Below are 14,115 nucleotides of genomic sequence, written 5' to 3' on the forward strand. Positions count from 1 at the left end.
ATTTAGTTTGATTACTTGCATATTTAGAACACTTTGTACAAAAGTCTGTCTTTACCTGTGGATGATTCCATGTCTATGAAGGTAGTCTAGAGCCAGTGCTATTTCAGATATGTATTTCAAAGCCATGTCTTCGTCAAAATAACCATATATGTGTAGGAGAGACTTAACATCTCCACCAATAAGATATTCCATTACCTATTAAAAAAGAACATAAATATTGCAAAATAAAACCATTATGATTGCATTTAAAAAACTACTTCAGTATTGGGCATACATTTTAAAGAAAAGATTTATTTTTATTTATTTATGCACAGAAGAACCGGGTACAGGCCAGAGGTGTGGAGGAGTGAGAGGATTCACCAGAGACAGAATGGAGAGCAGAACAGGCTGACCTGCTGAAACACACTGCTGAGAGGAGCATGTGAGACAGCAGAGGTCTTCTGAGCCATGTGGGTCAGCTCCCTGAACAGGAATCTTACTCAGGCCATAGCAATGGATGTTAGCATGATAGCACTGAGACTTAACCCCTATGCCTTTAGGGAGGCCCCTCTTTTTCCCTGGAGATTCCTTGACTAACACACCAAGTGAGGTAACTTGACCAAGATCATAAAGTTAATAAGCACAAGAGTTGGAATTCAAAAACTAGGTACTCTAAATCCAAAGGTTGTATTCTTAAGTCAATGGGATCAGTGATTATTGAAAGAAAGTGTTAGATTATTTACTTACCAAGTAGATATTGCTTGCTGACTGCAGTGAATAGTACAAATGGACAATAAAAGGACTTTTGCTTAGTGCCAGTGCATCCCTTTCAGCTTGTACCTGATGAGTCATATTTTTGTTGATCATATCTGCTTTTTTGACAACCTAGAAAACATGACAACAGATATTCATTTTTTTTTTTTTATTACAAGGTATTCTCAGGTATTGAAGTTGCCATCATGAAAACAACCAGAGAGATAAAACATATAGTTGGCATCTGGACCTCACACTGTCAAAAGGAACTCTATCAGAAGCACAACTAATATTGTAAAAACAAAAACAAAGCTTTCCTTAATGGAGAACTATTTATTCTGGTACTAAGTGGCAAAGGTATCATATCCCTTTTGAGTAGGAAAGAGAGAAAAACATCTGGTCCCTGACAATTGAATTAAGAAAATCTTTATATCTTTCTTGACCTACATATGAATGGGAAAAAATCTGATGTTTTAACAAAATCAAATAGTGATGTTTTCTAATAAGTCCCTAGAAACTGGAAATACAGGCACAAAGAAATAGTAGCTTGTAATTTTTGTAAGAGCTGATTCTTTGATGATGTGAATAGTCAGAAACAGTGAGAATGTAGAAGTTTATTTGCTTAAGTGAAAAAAAAATCCTAAGAATGGTTAGATTTACTGGAACTTGACAGCAAATACTAACAGTAACTATTGTCTTCAGAAAATACAAGTTACTTTTTCTCAGTTTTAAGGTAATTAGTAAAGATGGAAAATGATAGTTTATATTAAAGTCTGTGCACTAAATTGAATAATCAGCAACACTGACGTCAATTTTCAGGGATACTACAAGTGAAAAAGGGCACATTTCTTCCATTTCTTCCAAAGATTCATTACAGTACTTAATAGGTTCATTAATACATTGCAAGTCCTACTTCACAATCCTTCATTAAGAAAACTAAAGGAAATTGACAAATCTAGTCTGTAACACGGTTTCACCTACCATCCACTGCATTGCAAGTTCTACAAAGGAACATTTTGTTTACCACTGTAAACCAGATACAGCAGGGATCATGAGAGAGGAATGTAGAAAGGAAACACAGGTGGTCAGCCTGCTAGAGAGTCACATAGCAATGTCCAACCAGACGCTGAAACCACTTTCAGACACTCAGGTGTCTTGCTTCTTCTCTTTGTCAGGTTTACTCAGAATTGAAATGTGAGTAATCTGGAACTATGAGAGTGAATGCTAGAACAGTTTCAATTACATCGAAATCTAGGCTTATGGAAAAATACCTACTGCTAAAATAAAAGACGGAGTTGGGATATATTTCAGGTTAGTCTTTAAAGTGAAACATCAACTTATAATTGAAAGGCTTAGGAGGAAAAAATGAGGTTTAATGCGATCTTCTGGCTGTACAGACGAGAAATTACCCTGTACCCAACGCAGAGAATTAAAATATAATCTGGCAGTAATGTTTCGAATTTAAAGATTGACACTTAATCGGGTAAAGGCCATTGGAAGAGAAGGGCGGGGCAGAGGCGATTTGGCACCTGCCTGTGCGGATGGCACCCCAAGTGAGAAGTCAGCGTGCTAGATTCTGGAGGCTTCGGAAAGCCAGGCCACGCAATGAGCCCTGGGGCCAGCCCAACTCAGGTGGCAGGAAGAAAGACCAAAGGCCTCCATGCTTCCCCCCTTTGCTTAAAACTGCTTCTTACCTTCACCGCATACAACTTGCCTCCTTTCTGCCCCAGATACACCTTCCCGAAAGCGCCACGGCTGATGGGCTTCACTATGTTGAAGTCCTCAATGGAGGGAGGTCGAGGCACCGAAATCCTATTCAAACATGGCCCTGGGGCCGCGCCTTCCCCACTCTCGTCGCTCCCGGCGGTGGGCTCCATCACAGCCCACCTTACCAGGAAAGCAGCGGTCGCCGCCCAGGCCCCGCCCCAGCCGCCACTCCCGCCAACTAGGTTCAAAGAGAGGCGCCGCCCCCCCCGCGCGCCGTCGTGACGTCATGCGCACCACCTCAGCCGCGGGGGGCCGGCGTAGCGGGGTCCCAGGGGCCGCCCCTTCCCGGGCGCCCTGGAATCGGATGGGCGTGAGGGCGGGGTGCTGGGAAGTTCTCGAATCAGCCACAGGCTTCTCGTGAGCAGCGGGCACGGCGGATTGGCTTCTTTCGTAGTGATGGGGGAGGCACGGGCGTTTCTTGGCCGACAAAAAAAAAGGAACAACGGGAACTGGAATCTGATTCGTGGAATTTGAAGGTTTTCGCCCAACCTCCAAACGAGGCTCGTGGAACCCTGTCATCTTGTTTTGTTTAAACTCTCTTTCCGACCTCCCATTTCCGCAAGAAATGTCCAGAAAAGGGGTGGCTAAAGAGATCCCAGTGTAGAGAAACCGGAGGAGCATGAAGAGGTTGGCCGGCCCTCTAATCTGACGTTTCAACACGATATAGCTCCCCGACAGAAACAAATTTAGTTCCGACTGGGGGGATTTCTTATTTCTTGTGGGGCAAAATAACAGAACACTACATTGTAGCCAAAGAGCTTATCGTAGCTCAAGGCCAACTCCGGACAGAATACATCGGAAGAACTGATCAGGGCGCTGTAGAGTCGCCTGACAGGGCCGGTGTCTACGGCCAGGGAGCGAGGGGCACCCAGCAAGTCCTTATCCAACGAGAACCCGAACTACTTAGGGGCAGCGGCCCCTGGAGGCGGAGCACTGACGCGAGTGGGGGCGCTGGACCTCGCCTGCCCCGGAAGTACTGTTGCCTTAGCGCCTTGTCTTCCGGGCCAGGTTGTGTGTCTCTGTCGTTGCAGCAGCTGTAGGAAGGAGAGGCCATTTTCCGTTTCTAGGAAGAGTCTGGGGCAAAAAGAAGGGGGGAACGAAGGAGCAAAGAGGGCTCAGCGCCTCCCTGCCGGGCCGTGAACACCAAGGGAGTTTCGGCAGGCGGGTGAGGTCGCTGAGGGCCGGAGATGTTTTCTCTGTCCAGCACGGTGCAGCCCCAGGTGAGTGAGGTATCCAGCTCATTTTTCTCCCGCCCTGCCCGCGGCTTTTTGCTATTTATGTGTCGTGGAAGAGGTTTCTCGTAAGGAATCAGAGAGGGACGTGATTAACCCAACACAAGTCCCGGGTTGATAAAGTGGATCAGGGGCAACCCTGAGAGTCGGATCTGAAATTTAATAAAGGTCTGATGATGAAACGGAGGTATGAGAACGTGATGCAGACCTTGGTTTATCGAGTTGATGGCGTGGAATTTTTGCTAGAGAATCCATCAGGCATTGTTCATTGCCGGGCATTCTTGGGTGGCGGGGGAAACATCTGGGCCATATATATTTGTAAAGAGAGCGAATAATATTCCCTTTTCATCTTTCCCACTGTCCAGTGACTTTAGTATTCATCACTTTAATCTACTTGCCCTTTAAGTGCAATTTAATCCAAACGTGCTATAACAGCAACAATTAATAATGAATAATCCACCATGAATGCTTTCCTGATTTTGACCTGAAATGATTTTTGTGCCTTTGTGTAGCTGTTTCAAGTTACTGACTGCTTGTAGTTACAATTTTGATTCAGTCTCCTCCCCAGCTTTACATAAAGCAAAAGATGGGGTAGCACAGAAGTGATTACAAGGCTTTTTTAATCATCTTCTTTCAGAGTAATCATTTGTGACAACGTTTTCTTTTTGGTTTATTTAAAAGTCGATGGTGACATTTTGGTGACTTTTGGAAAGTTCTCAGTTTTGCAAGTGAAGGGTTTTGGGAAAGCATTCAGATATAAAAGTAATTTTTTGACTCTTAGTTTCTTGGCTTCAGCAAGTAATTATGTGCCTTTGGGTACCCTTTTTATCAGTATTGGCTGGATAACTGAAGGGACACTTAGTGGGTACCAGCCATGTGCCAAATGAACAAGGCAAATGTGGACTCTTGATGATACCAAATACAAGATGAGTGGGTAGGAGTAAACTCTTCTCTTAGCCAGGTGAAGAGTGAACAGAGCTAACAGGTATCTCAGCAGAAGAAAGGATATCTGGAGGTTCTCAGATGGGAAGAGCTAAACTGACTGGAAGAACAAAAATAAGGCTTGTGTAAATGGAGAGTGGTAGAGGGGCAGGTCATGCAGAGTTATAGTGGACTTTGAATTTCATTTTAAGAGTGTTGGAAACATTGAGTGTTTTTAAACGTAGAGTAACCTGACCGGTTTTCGTTTTTTATAGCTCACTCTGATTTCTTACCTTATGGAGACTATAGAAGGACCAGAGTGGAGGTGTTTTCAGTTAGGGATGCTATGAGAGTAATCCAGGAGTGAGATTGCACCACTCAGGTGGTGACAGTGGTTATGGAAAGGAGATGAGATTATTTTGAAGAATAAAGTTTTGAGGGATTGGAAATAAGGGTGATGTAAATAAAGAATTGTTTCTGGTTTAATTAGCTGGATGCATAAAAGTGTTATTTATCAAAGTGACAACCAAGATGACTGTAGTCATGAGTTAGATTATCTGAGTTAGAACTCTCCTGCCTGTGTTTTCTAGCTGTATGACCTTGAACATGTTGCTAAACCTATCCAAATATTTGCATTTTTCATAAGTTTAATAGGAAATATAATAGTAATTTTTAGGGCTGTTATGAGATTTAAATGAGATAATATAACAAAAACATGAACTGTTAAAACCTAGCATATGGTAAGAACTTGTTTGATTTTTTCATTTACTTAACAGGTACTTATTTTGGATCAACTATGTGCATTGTTAAACTGGGATACAGTATTGAATAAAATAGAGAAAGTCAAATAGAGAAAAAGAAATTATAAAATATGTAAATTGTGTATTATGTAAAAACATTTTGTGTTGAGTAAGTAATTACATAAATAAAAGAGAATACTAAAATTGCAGAGGGAGCAATCCCTTGCCACCTGGCATTTACAATCTAGTGGGAGAGTGTGGTAAAATATTTGGTCATTGTTCCCACTTCTTAGGGTAGAACCACTGGAATTTCATGATTGATAGAAGTGTTTTGTCTCTTGTTACTCATAGAGCTGCTTTAGTTTTTACTTGGACTAAGAAGATGGACTAAGTGGTCTAAGGGTGGAGTTGCTAAATGACCTCAAGATTGGATTGGTCACCAGAAAGACCTTGGGAGTCCAGAGCCTCTGGGTGGGGAGTGCTGGCCTGGAGATTGAGTGTGGTAAAACTCTGGAATCATAAGATTCAGTGCTTAGATTCACAGTATGGGAAAAGTAGTATCTACCAAGTATGTGGGTAACATAAGCTCATACAGTTGGGACCCTTCTGGATCTTGGCCCTATGTACCCCTTATTTATCTGACAGTTCATCTCTGTCTTTTCTAGTAGGCCAGTGATTGCTTAGGATGTCCTTTGATTCTCTGAATTAGCCTAGCAAATTATTGGTGCTGGTGAGTGGTTGTCAGAAGCCCTAATTTATAACTGGTAGATCAGAAGTATGGTTGCCTGAGATTTGAAACATCTGAAATGGGAGCAGTGTTGTGAAAGTGAGCCCTTAACCTGTGAAGTTTGCACCAACTTCACAGTAATAGGTATCAAAATTAATTGAACGATTGGACAACCAGCTGAAATTGGTTGGTGTCAGATAATCGGGTGAGAGAGACAGTAAGTGATGTATATACATAAATAAAATACACATATAATGTTACATAAGTGCCAAAAAGAAAGAACAGCAAAAGGGGATAAAGAATATTTTTGAGGAGAGGGTTGTTGAAATATTAAGGAAGTTGGTTAGGAAAAAGGTGTTTGAAAAGATGACTTCTGAGTTAAGGACTTAAGTGTACGAATTAAGCTATGTTTTACCTGGACCAGAGGGAATAAATAGCTCTGCGAAAGACATTGAGTGAGGTCTGCCAAGTGTGTTCCAGGAACAGCAAATACCGGGCAGGAGCAGAGAGAATGAAGAGGAGGCAGTGTAGCAGTGGATAAAGTAAGAGGTGAAACGGGCTCTTCCTGCCGTAGTTGTAAGGACTTTGCTTTTATTGTGAGAAGGAAGAAAAGCCATCTGAAGGTTTTGAACAGAGTGGTAAGATCTGACCTTGGTCTTAACAGAGAAAATGCAGGAGCAGTTAGGAGACTATTGCAAAAATTCACATGAAGGTGATGGTGACTTAAGTCAGGGTAGTACAGTGGGGAATGACAAGTGTAAAAGTATGAGTATTTGTTTTCTTTTTTTTTTTAAGATTTATTTATTTATGCATACAGAACTGGGACAGGCCAGAAGTGTGGGGATGGGTGAGAGGACCCACAGAGATGGAGTGGTGAGCAGAGCAGGCAGATTGACAAAGTACAATGCTGAGGGTCGCAGCGGGTGGGTCAGGAGAGGTCTGCACACCAGGTGGGTCACGGTCACACACACACACACACACACACACACACACACGCCCCACCCCCTCCAGGGATCAAGCTGGTTTCACAGTGGCTGAAATAGCTTCACAGTTCTGTGCTTTAACCTGTTGTGCCACCAGGGAGGGCCCTGTTTCCTTTTTTAATGTCTGAAACATTTCATTTTGTGGTGGTGTCATTTAGTCACTCTCTTAAGGGCAGACATTTCTAGCTTTTACTAATTAAACATTTTTTAATGTTTTGGTGTATACTGCCATTTATGCATATGCAGCACTTACAGATTATTTCCTTACAGAATAAATTCCTAGAAGTTAGGATTGCTGGAGCAATGAAATGTATGTATTTTTAATATTTTTGATTCATATAGCCAAAATAATATCCTAAAAGAATTATACCAGTTTCCTTCCTAGGAGCAATACATTTGAGTATTTGTGATTTTTAATATATAGTTTTGATATATAGTTTTACTTTTACATATACACATCCCAAACCCTGACCAAAAAAAGTCTTGTTTTTATTTTATAAACCACTCTACTCAATTTCCACTTTTTTAATCATCTAGGTTACAGTTCCTCTCAGTCATCTCATCAATGCCTTCCATTCACCAAAAAGCACATCTATTTCTATCAGTGCATCAGTGTCTAAAAACCAGCATCGAGATGTAGTTCCAGAACACGAGACTCCCAGTAATGAGGTAATAATTTTACTCTGTTTGTGTGAGAAAGACTTTTGGATTACATATCACATATATAGGCTATATCTCTCTATGTAGGCATTTGTAACATGGTGATTTCTGTCTTCATTTTAATCTTTGTGATTAAAGATATCTCATTCTGGCTTTATTGTAGACATGGAAGTTACTTTGTTTTATTCAGCATGTAATTTTTAAGAAGTTTCATGTGACAGCTACTTGGTATTCATATGCTAGGTTACTACTTGTGTGATGCTATTTAGACTTCTGTGTTCTCCTACAGCAGTGTGAACTTACAGCTAGCTTGCCGTACTTGCCTCCCAAGTCTTAGGGAAGACATAATAATATCCACTACTTTATAGGAGCATTTAGTGTAATATAAGTATCTAAAAGTGAAATGTATAAGCTATGAAACAATAATCTCAGTATTCATGAAATTTTAAATCAGTATTGCATAGGAGATAGGGAATTTTAAAAATAGGAACCTTTATATGTATAAGCTTCATTAATAGTTGTTTATAGTTCCAAATACATTTTTACATAGAAAACATACTATATCTATAGTTGTTTCCCAAAAGTCTCTTTAACCCATAAATAAGGGTGCTGTTTAGTCCCATTATATGCTATTACGGTCGAGGAAAATAGAGGAGGAGTTGGAAAAAGTTTACTTGTGGGTTGTGTGAACTCTCTTAAGATAAAATTTTATGATTAGATGAAAAGTTTGGTTTTGTTATATTTATACTTTATTTTTATACTATCTACCCAGTTCCTATTGCCTTTTTATATGAGTAATGATTGTCTTTCTTCTGCTCTTCTGCTCCTCCCAAATAAAGTCCAAATGTACAATACAAACACATTCATCAAAACAGCAACAGAATTATTTGCAAAATTATTTAGAAATTTTGGATAAGATTATTTAGATAGAAGAAATAAAATTATTTGTAACCCTGTTCCTCAGGGATAATGCTTTTAACATTTTGTATTTATATTTTGTCCCCTTTTTTAACTTGTACTTGTGTAATAATTGGACTATATTGTAGGTACTGATTTTTTTATTTTTTATATCTTTTAATTTTTATATCTGATTTAGATTTTGTTTTGTTCATTTCATATTTTGAACTTTGTATGTCATGTTTTCTCTATTTTTAGTAACTTCAGTGTTGATTATATTATGTCCCATTGTTGAATATTGTTTCTAATTTTTGTTTCCATAAACTACACCATTTTTAAGACCCATATTGCTAGATCTTTGTGACTGTTTCATTAATTAAAATTGCCAGCACAGCAGTGAAGTACCTAGGGACTTGGCACCTGGTTCAAACCTGGAAACTCTTAAGATCTCAAGTACAGAGTTGGTGGTCTTGACCTCTGATGTACCTTCAATACTTGTCTTTACGATTGATATACCATCAATATTTGTCTTTAATGAGTTCATTATTACTTCACAAAACATATTCATTCTCCGTAGGTATCCTACCTAATCTCTACTATCACTTCCTTTGCTGTGCATGGCTTTGTTTTCATCAAAGGTTTTTCACTGGAACATCCAACCACTATGTTGCAGACTACAGCCTACTGAGTTCAGAACAGAAACTTTCCTCCTACAGTGTCTCTTAACCTCCTACTGAGAAAGCTTAATGTTGTGCCAGATGACAAAGAAAATATACTTAAAGGGCCCAGACTTATGTTCATAGAGCCAACACAAATTATGAAGAGTAGGACCTGCCTGGTAGCATAGGTGTTAAAGTCTCAGCATGACCAAGCAATCGCAGGCCACTTGTGGCATGAGTTCCACCCCTGGCCAGGGGGCTGACACACATGGCGCAGCAGATCTCTCCTGTTGCCCACAGCTCCCCTCCGCAGTGTATTTCAGTAGATCTGCCTGTTCTGTTCCCCTCTCTCTTCAGTTCTTATATGCATTAAATAAATAATTTTTTAATTATGAAGAGGGACTCAAGAAAACGAATTGAGAACCAGTGCAGCCATCCAGAAACTCATTTCCCCTCTACCACTGTTCTCTTGGTTTTTTGTCATGGCTGTTGGCTGTGATTTTTTTATTTCCATCCTTCTTAAGCAAAGCTTTGTTGAAGCTCATACTGTTTTCCTCTTGTTCCACAAGCCTATTCTCATTCAGTTTGTCTTATTTCTGTGTGTTCTTCCTACACAACAAAGCTAACTACATTAGCTATAAAATTAAAATAAACAAATTGCATAATTTGACCTGGCCTACCTTCTCATTCCTTCTTCCAACACAAAACTTTTCACCTCATTTCAAACATTCCTGGCCTTTGGGTGACTGTTTGCTTCCTCCCCACAGCTTCCTCCCTATCATTTTGTGTATTAGAAGACCTCAGTGACACGCTGCGTTCTGTGTTCTCACTCCACTTTTTGAAGTATTATTCTATAAAATCAATAGTTACTATGTTGTATGATAATTTCCATGTTTATATGTACTTTATTTCTCCTTATGTTCCTAGTATCTGACACCCAGTAAGTAGGGGAAATCAGTCTCTTAGTTTAGAATTTGCATTTCCCTTTTATTGTCTACATAAATAAGAATTTCTGATTTGCCATTTTAAACAGTAACTTAACTAGTAGCTCTTAAGTGTTATACTTCTGTTTTAATTACAATATCCTGTCTTTAGTAGCTTAAGCACTATCATACTTTTAAGTTATGTGGATGAACAAAGCATGATCTTTTCCTTTGATCCACACTATTCCTCACTATCTTGTGAAATAGGCAGGGCTTTTGGTAATGAGTTTTAAGAATATGAATGACTTGTCACAAAACTAGTAAGTGTCCCTCAACATCAGTCCAGAGCTATATAATCTGTGGAACTAGTTTTATACCCAACATAAAAATCTATCACTTGTTCTGTTTACTTTGCTTTTTTTTATTTGAACTTTTAGCTGTTTGGGGCTTATTGATAGAAATATTTTGTGTCTTTAAATATCTCCCTGTCAGCTCTTATGGATAAGGAAATTACTGTATCCTATTTGTAGTTATTGTAGAACTGTTTAAAAAAGATGAGTGTATTTTCTCCTTAGTTTTCACACATCTTAACTTTGTTCATGTTTTCCTCCTTCTTAAAAGTTAGATATGGGTAACTGTAGAACCTTTCAGCAGTGAGGCCAGAGAAGTAAGATGTCCTGTCGTAACAAAGCACACCCTTTCTTTATCAAATGAGCTGTTGTTTCTGGGTATTAGGCATTGGAGGAAGTTACAAAGACTTGTGAACTGGTAATATCATTGTGAATATAATTTTTTAACCTTTGTCAAACCTCATATGACTGACCTCACTAAAGCTAGAACTGTAAAAATAGTTGTACCAATATATTTTTTTAAATATTAGAAACAGGCAATCAGCACATTTGTTAATGAATTTTTAAAATTTGTATTCCACATTGTTCATAATACGAACAAAAACTCATTATTCATATTACTTCCACTGATAAGTACTCTTTCATTTAAATATCTTGATAATACTAATGCTTATTTGGTTGACTTACTCTTTTACAGTCTGTACTTAATTTGAGGGATCTTGGATTATCTGAACTAAAAATTGGACAGATTGATCAGCTGGTAGACAGTCTACTTCCTGGATTTTGTAAAGACAAAAAAGTGTCTTCCCATTGGCATACATCTCATGTCTCTGCACAGTCCTTCTTTGAAAATAAGTATGGTAAGTTAATATATTTTTGTTCTAAGTAAAATTAACCATTTTAGTACTGTTAATAATTGTAAAAGATACAATTTATTGGCTTTCAATTTGTGCTTTGGGTAACTTCTCACATTGGAGTAAGTTAGATTTATGGAAAATTTGCAAAGATAGTAGAGTTCCTATATATCCTTCACCTGACTTCCCCTAATAATGACTATTTATGTAACCATGATACAGTTATCAAAACTAAGAATAACATCGGCACAGAACTTTAAAATGAACTGTGGGTTTTATTTAGATTTTTTCTAGTAAAATTTAATATCAGCAAAACACTAGTCTACTAGGTTCCATTTTCTGTTCCAGGAACAGTTTTGGCTTTTGAAGTATCAGTCATTTACTAGATTACTGATCTCTGATGATACAGTGAAGAAGCAGTCAGCACCTCTTCATTTACAAAATACCCACCTGCTTACTTATTTGACTTGTAACAATCTGGTATTATATTAAGTGGGCAGTGTGTTGAAAAGGATTGTCAGTTTCATGAGTTTCTCTTTGGATGATATTTAAACAAGGCATGCTAAATGTTTCTCAGAATACTTGTTTAATATTGATGGAAGAATAGATTTTCAAAATCATTATAAACTAAAAGCACTGGAACAAAAGAGCAGGTTTAAATAGTTTCATGGTACAAGTTTGACTCAAAGTTGTACTCAGTAAAAACTTAATTCACGGGCCCTCCCTGGTGGTGCAACGGGTTAAAGCACAGCACTATCAAGCTACCGCAGCCACTGCAGCAAAAGTTCAATCTCCGGCCAGGGAGCTGACCCACTTGGTGTAGCAGGTGTCTCCTGTCCTGCCTGCTGTTCCCCTCAGCAGTGTATTTCAGTACATCTACCTATTCTGCTCCCCACTCTGTCTCTGTTGAATCTTCTCACTGCCCCCCATTTCTCTGGCCTATACCCCAGCTCTGTATGTATAAATAAATAAATCTTTTTTTAAAAAAAATCACTTTTTTCCCTCTATTTAAAGGTTATAGGATAAAGAATTCAAGATTAAGGAAAATATTTTTGAGCATGTGGGCTTAAAATAGAAATCTGCTTCTATTTTATTATCTTTCATGCTATTCTGCCTCCTTCCTGAGAGAAAGCCTGGAGGCAAAGTGGTTAATAGTAAAAAGTAGACTAAAATGAAACTCATAAGTTCTGCACTAGAGTAGTTCTCTGAAATAGTTTTCTTCTATGATGTATGAAAAATAACTCCTTATCTCACTTTGGAGGATCAAATAAAAGAATTAAAGTGCTTGGTCAATAGTAATTGTTCAGTAGAATAAAGTTTTTGCTATTATAGGATTACTACTACTATTGTTCTAGTCTACATGATAATATTACCCTTTTAGGTATAGTTCCTCTTATCACCAGCTGTATTTTAAGCTTAAGAAGGTAGATTAGGGAAGAGTGTCTTAACTTGACGCTAAGAGGTCTTGGAAGAAACACTGAATCTTGACTGGGCTATAGCAAGAGATGAGAACTACTGTTTTTATTGTTGCTGCCTGACTTTTTACTAGGATCAGTGATGGCCCATAAGTCCAGAATAAGATAAAGAATCACCACCATATTCATGACTTATAGCTGTGGAAGAAAATGTCTTCCTACCCAATGACTGGAATCTTTGAGAGAGAGAGAAAGCAGTGCCTGGGCTTACAGTATTTTATCACATTGTTCATTAGGGTCTTTTAAATTGTTTTTAGAATGTAATGATTCATTATCTCTTTATGCTATTAACCTAAAGTGACTTTGGTTAAACATACATATCTTTCATCTCTTAATTTGAATTTGATTTTATCACATCTGTATTTGTAAATTAGATAAAAAAGAAAGTGATGAAATGGGCCTCCCTGGTGACATAGTGGTTAAGTCTCAGCACTATGTTGCTATTAACCGCCACTGCTGCATGAGTTCGATTGGAGCTGACCCACATGGCACAGCAGACCTCTCTTGTCCCGCCTGCTGCTCCCTTCAGCAGTGTGTTTCAGTCATTCTGCCTGTTCTGCTCTGCACTCTGTCTCTGGTGAATCCTCTCAGCCCCCTTACCTCTGGCCTAGACCCCAGTTCTTGTATGCATAAATAAATGAAATAAGTCTTCCCCAAAAAGGAAGTAATGAAAAACTATATTTAGATTAATAATGCTTTTAGATATTTATAAAAGCAGAGTCATACAAGGTCATATAAAAGGCAAAGCATGCTTGGGTTTTTCTACTTCTTATAAATAAATTATTTCACTGCAGATGACCTGTTTTGTTTTTTTGTTTGTTTGTTTGTTTGTTTTTTGGTTTGGCAATTAGACTATTTACTTTTTTCAATTTCTTTCCAGGTTACTTAGATATGTTTGGTACCTTACGATCTTCTTGCTTATATAGGCAAAATTCAAGAAATCTTAAAAGCATTTCTTCAGCTCTTCAGGATTGGCCAGGTATAAAGCAACAATTATATTTTAAAAGAAAAAAAGTTTAATATATTTGATTGGTCTTTATCAATGGATCAGAAGTTTTGATTGCTTTTTATAAATTGTAATGTAGATGACATTACGTTAATTACAAAGTCAAATTATGTGTTCATTTTAATTTAATATCAAATATTAGTGATAGGTGTTAGGTTATAGTGATTAGTTTTAAATTGAAAATACAGA

General features: G+C 38.3%; 2 protein-coding genes across 3 annotated transcripts in view; one reads left to right on the forward strand and one right to left on the reverse strand.

Moving 5' to 3' along the window:
• Positions 1 to 2,613, reverse strand: part of MASTL (microtubule associated serine/threonine kinase-like) — a 19,989-nt gene extending 17,376 nt beyond the window's left edge. The window contains exons 1-3 of one of the 2 annotated variants that reach the window (XM_004691325.2): positions 2,427 to 2,613; positions 727 to 864; positions 56 to 195 (exon numbers count right to left, since the gene is read on the reverse strand). In XM_004691325.2, the coding sequence (XP_004691382.1) occupies positions 56 to 195; positions 727 to 864; positions 2,427 to 2,609 (461 nt within the window). In that variant the 5' untranslated portion in view covers positions 2,610 to 2,613. The remainder of the gene's footprint in view (positions 1 to 55; positions 196 to 726; positions 865 to 2,426) is intronic. The other variant, XM_004691326.2, reaches the window with a different exon arrangement.
• An 861-nt stretch (positions 2,614 to 3,474) lies between these two features.
• YME1L1 (YME1-like 1 ATPase) overlaps positions 3,475 to 14,115 on the forward strand; it is a 32,111-nt gene continuing 21,470 nt past the window's right edge. The window contains exons 1-4 of the mRNA XM_004691328.2: positions 3,475 to 3,719; positions 7,640 to 7,771; positions 11,289 to 11,451; positions 13,801 to 13,899. Of these exons, the coding sequence (XP_004691385.1) occupies positions 3,687 to 3,719; positions 7,640 to 7,771; positions 11,289 to 11,451; positions 13,801 to 13,899 (427 nt within the window). The 5' untranslated portion in view covers positions 3,475 to 3,686. The remainder of the gene's footprint in view (positions 3,720 to 7,639; positions 7,772 to 11,288; positions 11,452 to 13,800; positions 13,900 to 14,115) is intronic.

This window comes from Condylura cristata, unplaced genomic scaffold, assembly GCF_000260355.1.
Source record: "Condylura cristata isolate star-nosed mole 26May11 unplaced genomic scaffold, ConCri1.0 scaffold00030, whole genome shotgun sequence".
NCBI lineage: Eukaryota > Metazoa > Chordata > Mammalia > Eulipotyphla > Talpidae > Condylura > Condylura cristata.